At 43.3% G+C, this 14,938-nt stretch overlaps 1 protein-coding gene across 4 annotated transcripts in view; it reads left to right on the top strand.

The window, feature by feature from the left end:
- Stk4 (serine/threonine kinase 4) overlaps positions 1 to 14,938 on the top strand; it is a 79,221-nt gene that overhangs the window by 37,511 nt on the left and 26,772 nt on the right. For all 4 annotated transcript variants that reach the window (XM_087652382.1, XM_087652383.1, NM_001107800.1 and 1 more), the window contains one exon: positions 8,029 to 8,186. In XM_087652382.1, the coding sequence (XP_087508508.1) occupies positions 8,029 to 8,186 (158 nt within the window). The remainder of the gene's footprint in view (positions 1 to 8,028; positions 8,187 to 14,938) is intronic.

Here is a 14,938-nt window from a genome sequence, read left to right on the forward strand (position 1 = left end):
TGTGGTTACACAGACTTGGACAGTGACTTTATGTAAGTGAGTGACTAGGTACATCTGAAACCCATAGCTGCTCTTAACAAAACCAAACCAGAAACCACACAGACAATAAATGTTAGATTTCGAAACAAATCAAACCCTCCATGATGCATTTACATTATGGCTCCTTGTTTTAAAACAGGGAAACATTGAGGTATTACTGGAGTTTTTGTTTTTGCAAATATTTTTCCATGGAGCCCAGAGGAAATTGTAGGCTGGTGCCCACTTCGATACTTTGAGCAGAACTAATTACTACTTAGATAAAAAAAACAAGTTATGGTGAGAATTAAGGAAGGGCTAGGCTGACAGTTGTGGTTCACTTAGTGATAGCTTGAAAGCGAAGGTGTGGGACAGAAGAGCCATCCCGTTTGAGATCTCATAGATGGGCACGCCAAAGGCGATATGAGCTCCAGTTTCTGGTCAAGCTTCTGTGTAGTCCGTCTGTCCTGACATGTAGTGGACCTGTTAGGAGCACATTGTAGAGGAAGGGGTCATGCCTCTTTATCTCAACATGGAGTTATTGATATAATTTATGCACTATGGTGTTTACTCGTTTAGAGTATACAGTGACTTTTAGTATTCGTGTGTGCATGAATACTACCAGTATTTAATTTTTAAAGTTTTATTACTTTAAACTGGGATATAGTTTATAAAGCCTAATGTTTTAAAGCATACAGGTTCATAGATTTTAGTATGTTGACAACATCTTACAAGCCTAGCAACTATTAAATCCCAGTATTTAATAGCTTCAATGCTACTCTCACCCCGTTGTCAGTTACTTCTTACTCTTCCTCTCCTCTGTGCATTTCCTGTTCTGGATATTTAATGTAAATGGACTTAGACAATATGCTTTTCTTTGGGTCTGACACTTTTGTATAATTCTTCCAAGGTTTATCCAAGGTGTATCAGTGTTTAAATAATTTTTTGTTGGTGTACGTGAACATGTGTGCATGAATATGTATATGTGTGTATGGTGAGTATGTGTGTATGGTGAGTATGTGTGTGTATGGTATTGGGGTGGGCCAGAGGTTAACACTGGGACTCCACTTTGTTTATTGAGTTGGTGGATGTGGCGAGGCTGGCTGGCTGGTAGCTCCAGGGATCTGCCTGTCTCCTCCTCCCCAGTGCTGGGATGCAGTCTAGGAATACCTGTTCATCAGTTGGTGGACATTTGGATCATGTCTTTCTGCCTTTCTGCTTTTTTTTTTTTTTTAATTTATTTTATGTATATGAGCACACTGTAGCTGTCTTCAGACACCAGAAGAGGGCATCAGATCCCATTACAGATGGTTGTGAGCCACCATGTGGTTGCTGGGAATTGAACTCAGGACCTCTAGAAAAGCAGTCTCAGTGCCCTTAACCACTGATCTCCAGCCGGTCTTTCTGCTTTTATGTAACATTTTCAAAGAAAAATGGAGACAAGGCACGGTGCTCAGCATTCCCTCCTTCGCCTGCAGGTTTGGACAGCGTGTCCATTCAGGTGATGAGTGGGGCTTACAGAGGAGGAGGTCGCCATAGTGTAGAGCACATTTATTTCCTGCATCAGATAAAGAGAATCAAAGCAACATGTGGCTGTTTTCGTACTTAGCCCAGTCCATCCTCCCTCTGACTTCAGCTTTCCTGGATTATCATTCAGCCGACTGTGTTCATTTCCTGTGAAAAGCTGAAGAATTAGTCTAGTTCAAGTTGAAACAAACTGTTCCCAGACCAGCTGAAGCCTGGGAGCTGGAGAGGCCGGAGCAGCCTAGTTTTTAATCAGTTCGGAGTAGTTTACTTCCCAACTCTCAGGCTGCTGCTAGTGCTTGACCCTCCAGCTCAAGGTGGCTGGAAGAACGGTTCAAAGATTAGGTTCCTGGGGAAATTCCATTCGCTTACCCTTTCTGCTCTCAACTTAATGGCAATGCTAGCACGTCAAGAATCTTCATTTTGGTTTTAGAGAACTCACCAGATGATGCCCAGCTCTCGAGGCTTAAAACCTGTTCACATTGGTCCTTGTTGTCATAGCTATAACATCTTAGGCAAACAGCTCATCCATAAAACAGGAACCATAATATCCTTCAAAGATTCCTAGAGGAGTTAGTGAAGGGCCATTGTGCAGCACTGGGCAGGCAGGTCCCTCAGTCTCCGTACCTCCTGTACAGTCAGATAAAAGAGCATCCAACCCAGGTGTTCAGTAGCAGTGTTGGTCGCATTTGCACCTGGGTTCTAAGGGAAATAAATGCTTTTTGTGGATGTAAGATCCTGTGTGAGTGAGCACACTTAGGGAAGGGGAGAAGAAGATTGTTACAAATCATTTAGCTTTTGCTGCATAACAAAGCAGTCCAAAGTTTGCTGAATTAAAAAAGCAGCCATTTCATTTAAAGTATGATTCGGTAGGTTTGAAAAGAGCCGTGTGCACTTGGGTACTTCTTTTGGTCTGGTCAGGACGACTCAGATCCCTGGGCAGGCTGATCGGAAGGCCTCAGTTAAGATGTCTGCTGGGTAGCGCCTCCGTGTGGTTTACTATTAGGAAGCTCGCTGAGATTTACCAGCACTGATGATGATTAGACGATGTTGAAAGTCTGGTCTGGCTACGTGCAATCAGGACCAGGAGTTTAAATCATCGCACCTTCTGGGGTAGGGGCTATCTCTGTCAATTTGAAAAGAAAATCATTGTAAAATGTGCATAGTGTAAAACTCCAAGCTAGGAATTAGTCTGCTGCGCTAGTTCCGAAATTGACTTTGGAGGCTAGGGATATAGTTTACTTGCTGGGTTTGATTCCCAGAGACAGCACAACCCCAGATGACCTCCTGCCCAAACTGAAGTCATCCTTCCTTCTTTGGTAATTTGAGGTATGTAAACGTTGACTGTTTAGCTATAATTGAATTTCCAAGAACAGTCTGCCTTTCATTCCCAGTTTATGTCTGAATATGTGATTAGAGGAAAAAATTATCTAATCATAAAACATAGTTTGGGGTGGGTGTCTTTAAATTCCGATTCATGTCAGGGATAACCAGGTGCTTGGCATGGATAGCACAAGAGGAAAACAAAGGCATTGATAGAATTTCTTATTTGTGGTTCTTAGTTGTTGAAAGAGACAGAGGATGGTTTTGTTTGTTTGTTTGTTTATTCCTCCAAAAATATTAGAAATCTTGAAGGGCTTGGGGAGGGCTGTTGTTGTCAAGTAAATAAATGAATTGTGAGGAGGGCAAACACTACTTTTCATCTAAACAGTGATAGCCAGAGATTTGTTATCTCTTAGTGGTTGTCATTCTTGTGATTTTTTTTTTAATGGAATGATTTAGAACTAAGCTACAAAACTGTTTTTTAATCTCATCCCTGACTTAAAGATTTGATTTATATATCTTCGTTTATATTATACTTAATTTATTTTGAGACAGATGTCATTGTCTAGCACAGTTTGGCCTGGAACTCGCTGTGTAGTTCATGTGTTCTTTGGGTGTCCATAGCGTTTCCGACTTGGCAGTGGTGGTTCTCCCCAAGGTTCCTCTTAAATGCCCATTAGTTTAAAAAAAGTGAATATTTAGTTGGCTAAAGTAATCTTCAATGCATTAGTAATTTTTTAGACTGCAAGATATACGAGGTTTGAGGCTTAACAGAAATACATAAAATTTAGAAATAGCCCATTTAGTAAGTGTTTGAGCATGTATGAGCAGTCACGTAAGTCCTGTTAGCATTTATAAAATTGCAGGGATCGTGCTACAGACACCTCACTGGGTGGCATCTCTTTAGTTATTAGGGCACCAGATCCTGTTTCCCCAAAGAGGAGGGCGCGGAGGTGTTTGGTATTCCTGTTGGTTGCTTCTAAGAGACTCCCACACTAATGTCCACACACTGAGAGCCACAAGAAGTCTTAGGAACATTTAGTGGAGGAATCTATTTTGGGGGTCTCGAGACATTAGCTCCAGATGTTGATGGAGTTGTGGCTTCTAAGGGCTACTGAGCAAAGTCCCATCTGTCTGGTTTTGTCCTTGGTGGGAGAATTAGGTCCACTGAGACCAAGCAGGGAGTCTGGAGGGACAAAGGAGCAGTGTGGATGCGGGGTTCTCACAGGTGCGCTGATGCTGCTGTGGTGAGGTGCGAGGGCTTGGAGGAAGGTTGGAGGTGGCCTGGTAGCTAAGGTGGGGAGGGTCTCCCTGCTGTGCTCTTTGCTGGAGCAACACTGGAGCAACACTGGAGCTGTGGCTTTAGCAGGGACCTCCTGGTTCTCTGCCGCACAAGGAGCCTGCCAACTGCAGGACCAGGGCTGTGGAGCCAAGAGTTCTCTCTAGCTAAGCCCCTCTCCAGCTGCACTTTTTATAGTTCTTGTCAATCTTTTGTTCTTTTAAATTTTTATATACAATATTTTAATCATATTCTCTCCCCTTTCCCAACTTAATATTCTCTCTCTCTCTCTCTCTCTCTTTTGAGATTATAATATTACTACCCTCCTCCTTTCCCTTTCCTCCCTCCAGGCCCTCCTGTATACCCTCCATGCTCTCCTTCAGTTTCATGGTCTCTCATGAATCGTTATTAAACATACATGTTCCTAAATATACAACCTGCTCAGCCTGTGTAATGCTACTTGTGTGTATGCCACAGGGCTGATACTGGGTAACCAGTTGTACTCTTCCTTGAGGAGACCATTTCTCCCATTCTTAGGATTCCTGAGTTGCCTGTAGTCCTCTGTGTCGGGCAGAGGTCTGAGGTCTGATTGAACACCTGTCCACTTTAGCATGTGTGGCACTTTATTGGTTTAAAGTTCCTAAAAACATGCAGGTGTGATGTGCCCTCGGTACATGTGTGTATATGCATGCATGCACATGTGTACACACACACACACACACACACACACACACACACACACACACACACACCCCAGCCAACCATGGTTTCCATTTTGTGTTGGCCAGCTTCTCCTGAGCATGAGCAGCAAGCTGCCTGGTGTGATTGGTTGGACCAGTGCATTCCACTGAAGAAAGCAGATTTCTCCCTTTCCTAGCAGCTCTCAGTTGCAATGGCTTCTGTCGTTCAGTGAGACCTTGTGCCAGCTCCCTGGTTCGCCATGCTGGTATTTTATGTGGTTTGAAGCTGTGAGGGCTCGGGTGTGCTGTGATAGCCTATGTGAGCTCACAGAGCATCAGCCCTGCTCTGTTGGAAGGTGCTTACTGACCAGTCCGTGTTAATCGCCATCTACTGCAGGAAGAAACTTCTCTGATGCGGCCGTGAGATGCACCGGCCTGTACTCGCCTAAAACAATGGAGGCTCACGTAATGATTTTTCTTTCTTAGTCCCGGAATTTGCTGGTGCCCTTTTTCAGTAGAGGAGATTCTATTTTGTTCTTTGTTTTTCTCAAACTCGTATCTGTACTGGGGATGCTCATTGGTGTAGAGGTGTCATGGCTTTGGTGTCCTTGAGTCAGAAACGCTTGGCAGGATCTTTTTTAAAAACACGAGTTCCTGTTGAGAGCTGTAGTCGAGACTCATCACTACAGACAGTTCCTGTGTGCTTCTGGTCCATGGTTTCATACGCAGCCGGTCCTGTTGACAGCTGCTGCACACTGTACGGCCGGTTCAGCCAGCCAGCCACAGCCAGCCATCTGCAGGGCGCACTATGGGGTTTGGGGTTTTGCCAGCTGAAGCCTTAAGAGGTGGCTCCTCGCGTGGCTTTAATTTATGTTTCTCCTGTAAGGGAGCGAAAGCCTTTCTCTTTACCTTTATAAGGAGCAGTTGGGTAGTTTTGTGTCCTCTACCAATCTTTATCTCACTGTTCCCCAAATTCACAAACTCTTCTTACAGTTGTCTTTAAAACGCAGTTTTTAAAACATCTTATGGTATTTGTTGCAAACACTTCTCATAATTTATCTTTTAGTTTGGCTTATAACATGTGTTGTACACTACTTAGTCATTTTAGGGTCTGTGCTGCTTCCTTCACACACGGGAAGTGGCCTATCTCCCTCCCTCCCTCCCTCCCTCCCTCCCTCCCTCCCCTCTCTCACCCCTCCCTCCCCTCTCTCACCCCTCCCTCCCCGATCTCTCACCATTGGAAAGCCTTCCCCAGAATTGGCCTCTAGGAGCATTATCCTCTCTAGAGTTTATAGTTTCTGTCTTCGCAGTTACTGTTTATTACTTTGGAAGTTACTTGTTTTTGGAGTGAGATACGTATCCAGTGTGATCTTTTCCCAAACAGCTACCGGATAATTTGAACTTGCTAGGTTTTCTGGTCTGCTCAGCTGCCCAGGGAACTTCGGGCATTTTGTATGGTTACCATGTTCTGACTGTGTCATTTCAGCATCTCGAGGCTGGTTGGCACTGGTTTTCTGACACTCCTTGTTCACGTGTAGGACTAGGTGAAGGTCCGGTGTGCAGCTGTTTCATAGCCTGTCCTCCCTCTTGAGTTCCCAGAGGGAGGAACTGAGCAGAGAACATGGCTTCTGTCTCCTCAGCACATCCAGTGTCATACACAGTTTTACAAGCTTCTTTTATTGTAGTTTTTGTAGTACTTCAGTATACAATCATAACAAAGCTTAAAAACTAACAAAGCGAGCATAAGCAGCACCTTGTGTTTTCTATAGAACACACATCACAGTAGTACACCATGTCTTCCTAGTGTGATTGGTAGATCTTAGCAAAGCCTGTGTGAAATCCCCTGTAAGGGGGAAGCCGAACAAGGCCGTGATAGTACCTAGAGTGGGCAGACCTGGCATCGCTGGACTTGTGTGACGGAGAAAGAACCCAAATGTCTGAGAGGTTCATTTAACATTTTGGTCTATTTTTCTCCTGTGTATATGATTTTACAGAGTTCAGCTCATGCTACACACATGATATTATACCATATATAAATCATTTGTAAATAATATTTTAAAAATTATTTATGGGCCAAGCATGGTGTACATGTCTTTAATCCCAGCTCTTGAAAGGCAGAGGCAGCAGAGGGATCTCCGAGTTTGTGGCCAGCGTAGGCTACACAGTAAATTCTAAGCCGGCCAGGGTTGCAAAGAGAGAGCCTGCTTCAAATAAGTAAATAAACAGATAAATACAAATGAAAAAAATAGAAAACGTTATATAAGGCTAGGGGTGTGTGTGTGTGTGTGTGTTATATAAAAGTTTTATACATATATAAAAGTTATGTAAAAAAAAAGTTATATAAGGCTAGAGTTCAGTGGGAAAACACTTGCTTGGTATGCACAAGGCTTTGGTTTTACCCTTAGCAGCAGAAGAATGTTACATAATATTTCACAAGTGGAAGGATTGTCCTTAACGTGTGCGTGTGACACACACACACACACACACACACACACACACACACACACTGCTGGTGCATATTTGTCTCCGTCTCTCAACTGGAATGTGAGCTCGTTAAGGAGCAGTTGCTTCCCATGTCATTGTCTGTCTGCCGTAGAGGGACAGACAATGATAGATACAAATGTTTTTGTTTATGCAATATTTCCTTTTTTTTAAAGATTTATTTATTATATGTGAGTACACTGTAGCTGTCTTCACTAGTCACCAGAAGAGGTCATCAGATCCCATTACAGATGGTTGTGAGCCACCGTGTGATTGCTGGGATTTGAACTCAGGACCTCTGGAAGAGCAGTTAGTGCTCTTAACCACTGAGCCATCTCTCCAGCCCTCTGAAATATTTTCAATCTAAATATCTCAGGAATTATTTCCTATAGGAAACTAATAATAATAAAAAGGACAACAGTAATATAATTTTTACTTGAAGCCTTTTCAGAATCATTGAAGTGCCCAAATCTTTCTGTTTAGAAATAATGACTCTGGGGAAAACATTTATATAAATTATTACAGGGGGAAGCCACAGTCTGTCTATTTCCGTAAGAAGTATTTTGAGTGAGAATTTGTGTATTTTTCTTTAGCTTCAGCAGAGTCTTTTATAAAGGGGTCTTTATCCAGCAGAAAGAATTGACCTAGAGCCTGTAGCCCTTGTGGGCATCCTGACCACACGTGGATTTGTATTTCTTTTCACCTTCTGTGTTTCTTGGTTTTCAGGGAGAGATGAGACCATGCAGCCTGCAAAACCGTCTTTTCTTGAATACTTTGAACAAAAAGAAAAGGAAAATCAGATCAACAGCTTTGGCAAGAATGTATCTGGCTCTCTGAAGAATTCTTCAGATTGGAAAATACCTCAGGATGGAGACTACGAGTTTGTGAGTAGAGCTGAGGTTGAACGGTGGTGCTCCTGGAAGGGCGGGGTCTGTGGTGTTGCTCATCCTGTCCGGTCAGCTCACAGGCCTTGAGCATTTTTGAACCAAGTTTGAGTCCCCGTAACTGCCCTTGGCAGCAGCTCCAGGGCCAAGGACCTCACTAGTTTGAGACAACACTTTTACTGACATGTGAAAAGTTCTGGGATCCCTGACATTTTTTCCCTTTAAAAAATCCTTCATCCACTTTCTATTTGCTGTATTGTCCAGGTTGAAATGATTAGGGATAAAAGATGTATGTGATAACCAAATGAGGAGGCAGCTGTCTTTAGTGGTTCATTAAGGAGTGCGATCTTTCACTTAGGAGTTGAGCATTGGAGGGAAGTAGAGCATATGTAGGAGAGTGAGGGCGGGAGCTATGCAGGTACCCAGAGACGGCTTGTCAGGCGATGCAAAGATCCCTCAGCGGAGACCTTTCTTCTTGAGGTTTACGGGAATCCCTTTGCTGGAGGTGACTTGATGTACTTTATACTTTGAAACTTGTATTCTGGTGCCTCTGTTAACATGTAGCAGAAAGAACTTGGCTGCGGTGTTTTTTACTGTACAAAGGAGGCCACAGTTAGGGGGCACCTGCTGCCATTCCTCTTCCAGGTCCTTGGCGTGTATCTTCTGACGTGATGAGGCAGCGCACACTCAGAAGCTTTGCGTTGTGCCGCTTGCCCCTTCGTGTTGCCTGTGGAGTTGTCTTCATTGTGTCTGTAAAGGTTCATTTTCTTGGTTCAGTGGCTCTTTAAGCAAGCCTGTTTGGATTTCTGTCAGAAGATCACATCATTATTGCCAGGCAGTACGTAAGAGCTCTTAGATCTGCACTCACGTCTGCGTCTTCGCTTTCGGAGGCCTGGAGAACTAGTAATCTTGAGATACAGTCGCTCGAATGCTGTCCCCATCCTTAGGTCAGTACTTAATGTATGAAGAGTTCTTTTATCCCTGCCCTGGTTTACTCAAGCTGAGCTATTGGCTGAGAGCGTGGTTTGACAGGCAAGCTGTTTCTACAGAGGCTTGGTCCTCTGAGTGCTTTAGTGGAAGAAGGTGATGGCTAGTTCATGCGGAAGTTGGACCCCATGAGAGGACGGGTTAGCAGCTGTCCGGTCTGTACTGCACTACGACTCCTCTAATCCAAAGGCGGCGGCAGCTCACACAGGCTGCTCTGAGTCTCTGTAATACTATAAAGTTTAAATCCAGTTGCCTAAACTTAAAACTCGAGGTATTTTACATAAAATGCTATTTTTCTAGCTTGTCCCAGAAACTTGGGAGATCTGGCCACATGCTTGTTACCATCGGATGATGGTTATTAGGGTTTGGTAGCAGCCGCCCTGTTTGAGCATGGCTTCTCTGACTCCCCACCTTGTCTGGCCAGCTTCTCTTTCCTACTCATAATCCAACCTATTTCACACTGAGAGATACTTGCTATTAGGGCTTTTGTTCCAAATCCAAAGTTTGGATTTATATATGACTGAACTACCCTGTCCTGAGAATAAATGTCTCTGTTTTTACTTCAGAATGCTAAGAGAATTTGTTAAAGAAACACGCGACACAGCATGCATATGGAGGAAGAAACACACACAATGCTCTGTCCATGTGGGAGTCAGGACAGCACATGGGTTTGAGTCCTCTCCTTCCACTGTGTAGGTCCCAGAGACCCAGTTTAAGGGCATAGGCTTGATGGCAACTGCCTTTACCCACTGGACCAGCTTGTCAGCCTGAGAATTCTATTTTTAGAAGAGATATTTTTCATGTGTGGATCCGCGTGAGAGAATGTGCACCCGAATACAGTGCCTGCAGAGGCCAGAACATCAGATGCTCTGGAGTTAGAATTACAGGAAGTGGTGAGCTCTGGTGTGGGTGCTGGGAAGTGAACTCAGGTTGTCTCTAAGAGCAGTATAGAGTTGGCTGCTAAGCTATTTCTCCAGTCCCCTGAGAATTTGGTCTTTAAAATTGTCTTTTAAGGGGATATCATAGTTGAGTAATGAAAGAGGGTGAGATTGGGATGTACATGAAAACACACCGATGATCAAGGAAAAATTGTCTCTAAAGCCTTCGTACTGTCGCCTTGACCACAATCCTGAGGCAAGGATTTGCAATGCTAGTCTGAAAGATGGCTCACAGTACAGAGTGGTCCGCACACTAGCAGTTGACCGGGAGATACTGACCTAGAATTCGAGGACAGCACCAGGTTGTGCCTCAACCTGTCCCTCTGGTAACACTAAGCCATGAAGTTTGACCTAAAAAATTCTCAGAGTGTGTCACTATAAACGAGTTTCTCTTTTTCTTACTAGTTACCATAGTGACAGAGGCACATTGCATTGTGGGAAGAATCCCTGGACAATCTTATTTCAAGCTTAGGAGATGTATCTGTGCGGCTAACTAACACGTTTACCTCAGCAGCCTCAGAGAGAGGCTTTCTAATTCCAGACAAGCAGTATTTGATTATGAAAATGATACCTTTTTTTCTCTTGTGAAAGCCATTGCTTTTTTCGAAATGAACTTTTTGTCCAAAATGGAAAATAGGAAATAATTTAATCAGAAGTGGCAGAACTTGATATTAAAAAAACCTTCATATTTTCATCTGAAATTGAATACTTATCCCATTTCTAAAATTGAATTGACTTATTTACCAAGTTGAAAGAAAACCTTCAGTGATTCCCTGTAGTGTTTAAGATATGTAGTGATTTCTAAAAAATACTGCTTAGAAATGCAGTAGGCTTTAAAAGTGATATTTCTATAAACCGATCACACTTTTGAAGAGAATATTCCTTTTAGAAGAACTTGTACATTCTCATTTTGCACAAAATTCCACAAAAAGCTTTAAATTTAAATCCAGTTTGGTTCATGACTCTTCAAAAGCAAAACTCCACCCTGTAATACTTTAGTTTACGATAATTTACCAGCTCAGAGTAGATGCACAAGACAGAGCCTGTGTTTTCATTGAGTTAATGATGAGAGAAACAAACATAAATAAAATCAGTTAGGCTACAACAGTGGCTAATTTGTTTTTTTTTTTTTTTTTTTTTTTTTTTTTTTTTTTTTTTGGTTCTTTTTTTTTTTTTCCGGAGCTGGGGACCGAACCCAGGGCCTTGCGCTTCCTAGGTAAGCGCTCTACCACTGAGCTACCCCAGCCCCAACAGTGGCTAATTTGTAAAACATGGTAAAGAGAAATCATGGAGGAGGCCTTGTATAGACAGAGCATTCCGTAAGACAGGAGGAACAACATGCCGTCAGGTCAGGAGGCTCTTCACAGACTGAGCTGTACACAGACACAGCTGGGCATAAAGGAAGGAACGAAGTCAGTGTCTGGAGCTGAGTGACAGACAAATGCAGACACTCTGGAAATCACAGAAAATGTGATTAAAAGTACCTGTGTTCTAAGAGTATATAAAAGATAAATCTCAATACAGTGTTACCAAAAAGCTCAAACTAGAGAAATAGAGAAGAACAGACCATGAGAACACTCACTGAGGTAGAAGTGGGGTGTGTAGTGTGCCCCTGGAGGCCTTGCTGCTTGGAAGGCTAGGGTGAGGGCTCCAGCCAGGCCAGTGTAGTAAGACTGCATCTCAAAACAACAGAATTGAAGACTGCATTCTATGGAAGAAACCTGCCTTATATTACTATGGGGTATGGGTGGGCTGGAGAGGATGAGAGTCTGAATCTATGTGAAGCCTATACATCTGTTGATGGGTGAATGGATAAATGTCACATCCAGTTACAGTATAGACTAGACATAGGAAGAACGCAGTGGACACTGAAAGCATAGCAATAGTATAAATATCGCTTTCTCAAGCATGGACCGTTCAGGAGCTAGAGACAGCTCAGTCAGCAAAGTTCTTGAGGATCTAAGTCCAATGTCCAGAACCACATTTAAAAAAAAAAAAAAAAAAAAGAGACCCAGGGGTGGTGATGTGTGCTTATCACCTGGTCTTGGGGAGGCAGACACAGAGAGTAGATCCCTGGGCTTACTGACCAGCCAGCCTAGCTTATATAACACTGTAGCCAACGGATGACTGCCTCAGAGAGAGAGAGAGAGAGAGAGAGAGGGGGGGGGGGAGGAGAGGAGAGAGAGAGTGTGTGTAGCGGTGGCGGGAAAATCTCTGTCCTTATGAAGAGAACAAATTGGTCACTAGGAGGAGGGAAGCCTGGCTTGCGTGGACTTTGGAGTGGGATAAGTACTTATGACTAGGGACTGAGGGAGCATGGAGGCTGGGATGGGCTTTGATATGCAACCAGACCTCTAGGTCCCTCCATCCAGGGGTAAGGGAAGTGGTTCTTGGGGCAGATGGCAACAGAGTTCCCTAGTTCCTGAGGGATGCTGGCTTTTATCTAAACACCAGAACCCCCTATAGTCCAGACTGTGCTGAGCCTGATTCAACTTTGGACCTCGTTGGTGGGCCTGCTCTTTTTGTGGGGACATGGGGTACCCTTTAGACCTGACAGGAATATATAGAATACAACAACAAAAAGTGGTACTCTGGAAGATGTATAATTTTAGGTTCCCAGAAAGACCATAGCTAAAGCATTAAACAGGATAAATATAAGAGCAGAATTCAAAGAAATAGGAACGATATTGATCCATAAGACCAAGTCAGTGTCTGGGGGGACGTGGCTTTGATTGAGTTTTAAAGGGTTATATAATGGCCCATCCTAACCATCTTTACTGTGTGACCTCTCTCTGGGCTTTTCTCATAGAATGTGCTGATAACGCTTTTGTAAAGCATGCTGTAGGGGCTGAGGGGTGTGGCTTAGTGTCAGAGTCTAGGCATAGCCTCAGCCTGTCTAGCTAGCATGAAGCTCTCCGGCTTTGGTCCCCACCACTACATAACAAAACAAAGCAAAAATCAGAGGAAAAGCCCATTCTATAAGAAACACCATAATGACCCTTGGGAAATCGTGGCAGATGGAGGCCCAGTGTGAGGCTAGCCTGGTCTACGTGGCAAGCCCCTCTTAGAAAAGCAGGAAACATGGTGGGCTGGTAGGTCAGAAGAGAGTGGGAACCTCAGCCAGAACCTGGGGAATGTGCCCGGAGGTCTTGCTTGAAAAAATTTTCTTTTTCTTTTTTGGTTCTTTGTTTCGGAGCTGGGGACCGAACCCAGGGCCTTGCGCTTCCTAGGTAAGCGCTCTACCACTGAGCTAAATCCCCAGCCCCAAAAATTTTCTTTTTCAAATTAAAAGTTTTTATTTTAAGTGTATGGGTGTTTTGACTACATGTATGTCTAAGTACCACATGTGTTCAGTGCCTGAAGAGGTCAGAAGAGGGTGTCAGGTCCTGCAGGACTGTGAGCTGCCATGTGTGTCCTGGGAACTGAACCTGGGTCCTCTGGAAGAACACCCAGTACTCTTAACCACTGAGCCATCTCGCCAGACCCTTCTTAGTTTATTGAAACAAGTTCTGGCTTGATGAATAGCTGTGGCTGACCGTGAACTCAGAATCCTGCCTTAGCATCCCGCATGCTGGGGTTATAGACACGCTGCGCTGTATCTGGCTGCAAGAGTGTGAGGTTAGATGAGGTCAGTGAGTACACCATCCTCCCCCCAAAAGATTTCCTTGTCTTGGACTTTTCCTGAGTGTTTGGGGAAATTAAAAATAGACTCCTAATGAAGCCCCAGGCTAATCTCTCTGAAGTCGTGTGATAACTGGTTCACTAGGGTATTAAAACTACCATGTTAATTTAAAATTAATTTTATGAAAGTACTAGAGCCTGAACGTTGATGGTTCAAAGCTTCTAGATAGTCACAAGCCAGTAATTGGCTATTTGAGGCTGGAAAGACAAATTTTAGTCCTGAGTTTTCCCCAAGGATTTTTTGAAACTTTACCGTAGCCATTTTTATCTAGTCAGAACCTGACCCTGATGTCGAGTTGAGATTTCTTTGGGGTTTCATGAAGAGGTTTTACAGAATTGTCGCTCACTCTGTCTGCATCAAGTTTCACAGTTTGCTTTTAATTATGTATACGCCTGAGAAATCAGACACTGGCTGGGAGTGAGACTTACCATTGCCTCGGTGACTTTGTGGCAGGGACGCTTTGGGTATCTGTACTTCATACTTGCAAGGACACATTGTTGTGCTTTCTGGGAACCCAGATATCTGCAATTGAAGCCTTTATCTGCTGTTTTATGGAAACCAAAGAATATCCTAAAGCATTGAGCTTATTTTCTCCCTGCTTCACAAGGAATTGGAAAGTAAGCTCATTTCCTCAAGCGCGCCAGCCTCCGTGGTGAGATAGAATCTGTGAGCACTGCCGTGATCTAATCAGCAGCCAGTTTACTCTTGTTGAGCCCTCTGTCCCCCGTTCTCCACCTTTCACACTTGGCTTGTGTTCAAGTAAATCAAGGCAGGTATATATTATATTATCTCTAAATATTTTATATATGTGTGTATGTGTGTGTAGCTGTAAGAATATAAAATCTTTATATAAAAAGATTTAAAGACTCCTTTAAATACAGTAACTCATTGTACCTGTAAAATTAAAATTAATATTTATTTAATGTCATAAAATACTTGTTACTGTTTAGTTTTCTCCAATCATGCCTTTCAAAGTTTGCTTTAGAGCCCTAACAAGATTACCGTGTGGCAAATGGTTGCTGTATTAATTAGGATTCCCTAGAATAGATCTGATAGAATGATCATATACATTATATACATATGTAATATATATGAGATATATGGAAAGATGGATGGATGGACTAAAATCAGGCATCTGGGCACAC

The sequence above is a fragment of the Rattus norvegicus genome, chromosome 3 (genome assembly GCF_021556685.1).
Source record: "Rattus norvegicus strain SHRSP/BbbUtx chromosome 3, alternate assembly SHRSP_T2T, whole genome shotgun sequence".
Classification (NCBI taxonomy): domain Eukaryota; kingdom Metazoa; phylum Chordata; class Mammalia; order Rodentia; family Muridae; genus Rattus; species Rattus norvegicus.